The following is a 5,497-nucleotide window of genomic DNA, read 5'->3' on the forward strand; positions in this document are numbered from 1 at the left end:
GGCTCTGTAAATTTGCATGTTGTGATTCTGTGATGAGGTGTAAACCATGGCAGCTAATGTGGAATGGAGGACCTTGAGCAGAATACCGGGAATTATTATTTTTAAAAAAAGCTTCTTCATCATGGCGGAGAAAGATCTGAAAACAACAACTATACTATTTTTGTTGAAAGTAATCAATAGAAGGTTATGTGTGTATGTGGGGACTGGATCTTAACCATAGGCTGTTGCTGGTTCTTCCCTTTTGGGAGCTATTCTTTCCCCTTTAAGCTTCTCCTAGACGTTCCCTCTTCCCTCTTGTGAAATAATGCAATCTCACATTCTGTAGAACTTTGCAAACCCTGCAACTGAGCACACTATAACAGATTAACAAACAAAAATTGTTGTTGCAAAATGCGTTCAGTCATTGGAATTCTCATCCTTCAGAATGCGCACTTTCCTTATTTTCTCATGCTGTCTGGAGGAGGATAGTACCCCTTTCTTGCCACATTTTTTGACATAGCCTCCTAGGGCTAAACCCCCAGGCGCTTTGAGAGATATGCTTCAATTTACTGTAGAAATCTACAATCCCTTTTGCAGTTTCCTTAATGCTGTTTTCTGTACAGTCGACTGTATTGTCAACTGCAGAACTGGCCCGGTGGCCCATTTATTTTGCATCTCACCACAATCTCTGATCCTCTTTGTCACTCCAAGAGTTGCAACTACAGTTTGACTTCCTTTTTGGGTTAGCGGATGCCACAAATGCATGAATTGCCATGCCCTCCAACTCTGCTGAATGGGGACAGAATAAGTCCCTTGGTGCTGTATTTACCTGTATATTTTATGAGAAGGTCGAAAGGTCTCCCAAAGAGTTTATCCTTCCATTATACAGAGGCTGATGTTAGTGTATTGCTGGAATACCGCTGTGGACGCTGTCATTATGTTTAAGCCTATGTATAGTAAAAGGAGTTTTGAGGGGGGTGAGAGGTGGAGGTAGCGCTTCAATTGTGTGCAAAGAGGTAATATTGATGCCGCCTTGTCTCCTCAGATACAGTTCATGTAACCGTGCCGGATGGAGTGGGTGAGAACAGTTCCAGAAAGACACGTGCTCAGAGACAAACCCTTCTTCCCAGCCAAATCAAAACGGATGTGTCTTGAACTCTCCGGTAGAACGACCCAGTAAAAATCACACGAGAATGATCCAGTTAAAATCACACAAGCCCACAACAACAGTGGGGAGCATCTAGGGAAGCCTCAGCACCTTCCAGCACTCGGTATAAAGCCCAGAATTGCCACAATTTTGTTGTGGGATCTTTTTTCTCCCCTCCCTCCCCCTTCCTGGTGACCTAACATGTCAGTAACTCTCACCACCTGTTTCATAACCTGAATTGATAACACACACACACACACGAAGCCTCTTATTCTGCTATGAAGGGTAAAATACGTACCTGGAACTGCTATTTGGAATGAAGAGCTGGGCATCCTTTTACCGTTAACTCCAATGACTTTTCTCTAGAGGATCAAATCCTAACTCTCTAATTCCACAGTTTCCTCTCTTCAGTCCTCACAAATGTTAGACTCAATAATGAAAAGTTTAACTTTTTTTTTTTAAAAAAAAAAGAATTATATATTCCGTTTGCATAGACATTCCTTTATGTATTATTGTTTGTATTTATTTATGATTATCAGTTTAAGTAACAGTGTATCACAAAGCCTCCTTGGTGGAGAAATGAGTGTGGATGTATACAACATGTCTCCCTTTTGCCATTCTTTTACTTTCTTCCCATTTTTTATCCACAAGAACAATTCTGATTCAGAGTGCATCTTCACCCGAATACGCACCCAACCACACAGAGCACTGAGTACGTTCAAAGGCCTGAAAACACCAATTGTTAAATCTCCACAGGAATCAGGTGTCAATGTATTAACCATCAGTTCTATTAAGAATGTTGGCACGGGGCAGCGGACAGCTGGCAAAGGAGCACAGTGATTTTTCGGACCAGGCGTTGGTGCTTCTAGAAAGAACTTTCCTTGCTTTGTGCTTGGCATGTCATTTATCTTACACTTGACATACAGCCTTTCCAAAATGAATGTGAGGAATTGCTTTCACTTTTAAAGACTTTCCTTCTTTAACGTACAACCCCCCCCCCCAATACAACTTCTGAGGTATTGTTTGAAAAATACCTTGACCTCTTCTCCCCCCCCTCCCCCTCTTCATTTGGCTAGTGCCATTTCCATGATCATGTACCATGAACTAGAATTAAAAATCTCAGAAGGGAAGTAGTATCTTTACATAAGGGCCTAATCCTCCAAAAAGTTCTCCAGCGGAAGCTCTAATTCAGAAGGAGGACTTAGGCCGGAGGATTTCCCGGTTCATTGGCCTCTCGATGTGTAGGAATCCTTTTAGTTTTCTGCAGAATTTGAAGCAGCGCTGTTGATCGGTGCTTTGTGTAAATACATCATAAACTAGTTTGGGTGGCATCTGGGGCCTTAAGAAGGATAGTCGAAGGCATGAAAGCAATTCTGTACATGAATTAAGCATACTTGCTGCATTGTCTCCGCAGATTCTATTTTTGTTTAAAATGTTAAAATGTACGTTAGCAAAAAAAAAGAAAAAAGGTGGATTTTCAAATAAAATGCAGCTTCCACAGAACTTTTGTTATGGAATGAAAGTCTGCTATGGTTGGTTGATGGTGAGGTATGTGGGTTTATTTGCTGTGCCGCAAGGCAAAATGTCCTTTGGTCACTGAAACAATGTGCAATCTTTAGGGAGGGTATTTCGTACTAGCAGCTGCAGACTGAATACTGCCTGTTTTTTTACTTGGCCTCTGATGGTAGTGGGTAGCTGACAATGCCTTGCTTGTAGGTGCTCATAGGCCTAATCTACACCAGGCAGGATATTACACTGTGAAAGTAATACGAAAGTGGTATATAAAAGGCAGGAGCCACACCAAGCAGGGTATAGCGGTCTGAAAGTGGTATATGGTGTGTGTCAATGGGCCCCAACAGTTGTCAGTGCACTTCAATACCTTTATTGAAGTGCACCTATGTGAACCGCCCAGAGAGCTCCGGCTATTGGGTGGTATAGAAATGTAATAAATAAATAAATAATAAATATAAAGCAGTAGTGTGGCTCCTGCCTTTTACATACCGCTTTCAATATCCTGCTTGGTGTAGATTAGGCCACAGTCACCTAACCTTATAAATTCAACATGCCCAATTTCTCTTGTCAGAATGTACCATGCAGGGCAGGTGAATTTAATACTAAAGGGTAATGTCTGAATTGTGCCAGGTTCGTACCACTGGGTTTGTGCCATCTTTTCTTCAGTGCCGCTATACTTGATGCAGGGTTTCCTTAAGGCAGAGTTCTCAAAGAGGTAGTAAATGTGTCGGGGCTGAACTACTTCAAACTGCATTGTCAGGGAGAAGACTCTCAGCCATTGCAAGTTCTGCCGATTGGACTAGAGTGGCCGCTGCCACTTGCCAGGGGACTCTGTAGTCACCGAAAATAACCAACTGTGTGTGACAAAATAGTCAACACGCGACAACCAATGGTGGTTCAAATAATCAACTCTGCACAGTGTTGGTTATTTTGGCTGAATTACTGTGGTGTGAAAAAGTCACGACAGATAGCACAATAGCCAACTGTTGACTATTTAACCCACTGTTGGTTACTATGCCATCTGAACGCAGGCAGCGTCTATTAATTAGAAGAGCATTCAATCATGAAAGTCCTATCTTTCTCTTCCCCCTCCCCTGCACTCCTCTTCCATACAGATGTCTGAACGATCAACATAGATTGTGTCCAAGCCTCTCAGGTAACTTCTGGGAAAGAAGTTACTTGTTGCCTCAGTCTTGTTATACTGATATTCAGTTAGCATTGTTCTTGCATTATTTCCCTCCACATAAGAACCCAAGAAGAGCCATGCTGGTTCAGACCAAGGTTGGCTTAGCCCTGCTGTGTCGAAGGAATTTTGAGGCAGATTTCCCATTGTTTAGTAACAGGAACAGCATTTCCTTTTGTAGAACACATGCCTGAAACTTGTACGTGTAATGGTCACACAACAAAGAACATGGTATATTGCCTACAAAAACGTGAGGGAGATAATTCAATCACTTTTCGAAAAAGCTCTAAACCAAAGTCTATTGTTGCCCAAAACCCTATCCACCTATCTGTCTGAAATTTGGCACGCTTAATACCTCCGAAAGTGCAACGATGCCTGCAAATATTGAATTCTGACAAAATGCTAGAATTTATTCGTTGATTTTCAGTGGTAGTCAATAGGCACAAAGCCTTGGATTTCTGAATCAAGATTTGGATTTGCCCTGAGTTAAATTTGACAGCTGCCAAATCAGTCCAAACTGAAACTTGTGGTTGGCAGTCGTTAAGCAGCAAAGTGTAAAACCCTACACCAGTCAAGAACTATCCAGCAGTAATATGAATCTCCTGCAACCCCTTTGCTTGAGAACTGTTTATTTCACATTTGTGTGCCTGAAGTGAATCCTGAAGAGGCATAAACAACAAAACCCATCCCATCCTCTGACAAAATGTGTGAGCAGGATTGCAGATTCCCACTCCTAGAATTTCCTAATCACAGTATTTTACTTCGGGTTGAAGAAAGACTTCTTCTACGTACACCAGCATGAGCTTTCAACTATGGATTGTGCACATCAGCATTGGATATTTCTGTTCAATATAAGAGACTGATACAGGGACTTGAGTACATGCCCTGTGAGGACAGGCTGAAGGAACTTGGGATGTTCAGTCTGGAAAAAAGACTGAGGGGAGACTTGTTAGCAGTGTGTTCAGGTACATAAAAGGATGCCTCAGGGAAGATGGTCAAGAACTATTTCCCATGGCCACAGAAATTAGGACCTGAAATAATGGGTATAAGCATGCTAATTACCTAGGTTCCAATTAAATATAAGTAAAAACTTCCTGACGGTAAGATCTGTACAAGTGGAACAGTATACCCATGGAGGTTGTGGGTTCTCCTTCTCTGGAGGTTTTTAAGAAGAGGCTGGACAGCCACCTCTCATAGATGGTTTAATTGGTTTTCCTGCATACTGCAGAGGGTTGAACTAGATGATCCTTGTGGTCTCTTCCAACTCCACAATTCTAAAATGTGAACCAGGAAGTCTTACTCAAATCTCACCCTTTTTGCAAACTGACAAGGTGGATTGGGGCCAGTCACCCCAATCTCATACCCTTCCCCTACCCTTATGTAACATATGGACACTTATTGAGTGTCAGACGGTTATTAAGTGGTGGTTAGAATTACTGAAAGAATACATGTGAAGATTTTTCAATGCTCTGAAAGTACTTTCATAAATGTCAAGTCATCATCATCATCCCCCTATGGACACAATTCAAAAGTATTTCTTTGGGGCCACTTCAGAACCAGTTGCTGTAGTAGCTCAGATCTTGAGTTTGGTGGGAATGTAGCATATTCAATGTACACATTCTTGCTAACGCATCCAATTTAAACCTTTTTAATCTATATGTCAACTGGACATTTTA

The 5,497-nt window shown here is 41.8% G+C and overlaps 1 protein-coding gene across 7 annotated transcripts in view; it reads left to right on the top strand.

The window, feature by feature from the left end:
- The window catches only part of PICALM (phosphatidylinositol binding clathrin assembly protein), an 82,249-nt gene extending 80,870 nt beyond the window's left edge, over positions 1-1,379 (top strand). For all 7 annotated transcript variants that reach the window (XM_063127192.1, XM_063127185.1, XM_063127186.1 and 4 more), the window contains one exon: positions 1,025-1,379. Coding sequence is in view for 1 of the 7 variants with exons in the window: in XM_063127188.1 (XP_062983258.1) it covers positions 1,025-1,039 (15 nt within the window). In the remaining 6 variants the exon portion in view is untranslated. The remainder of the gene's footprint in view (positions 1-1,024) is intronic.
- The last annotated feature ends 4,118 nt before the right edge of the window (positions 1,380-5,497 follow it).

The sequence above is a fragment of the Elgaria multicarinata genome, chromosome 5 (genome assembly GCF_023053635.1).
Source record: "Elgaria multicarinata webbii isolate HBS135686 ecotype San Diego chromosome 5, rElgMul1.1.pri, whole genome shotgun sequence".
Classification (NCBI taxonomy): domain Eukaryota; kingdom Metazoa; phylum Chordata; class Lepidosauria; order Squamata; family Anguidae; genus Elgaria; species Elgaria multicarinata.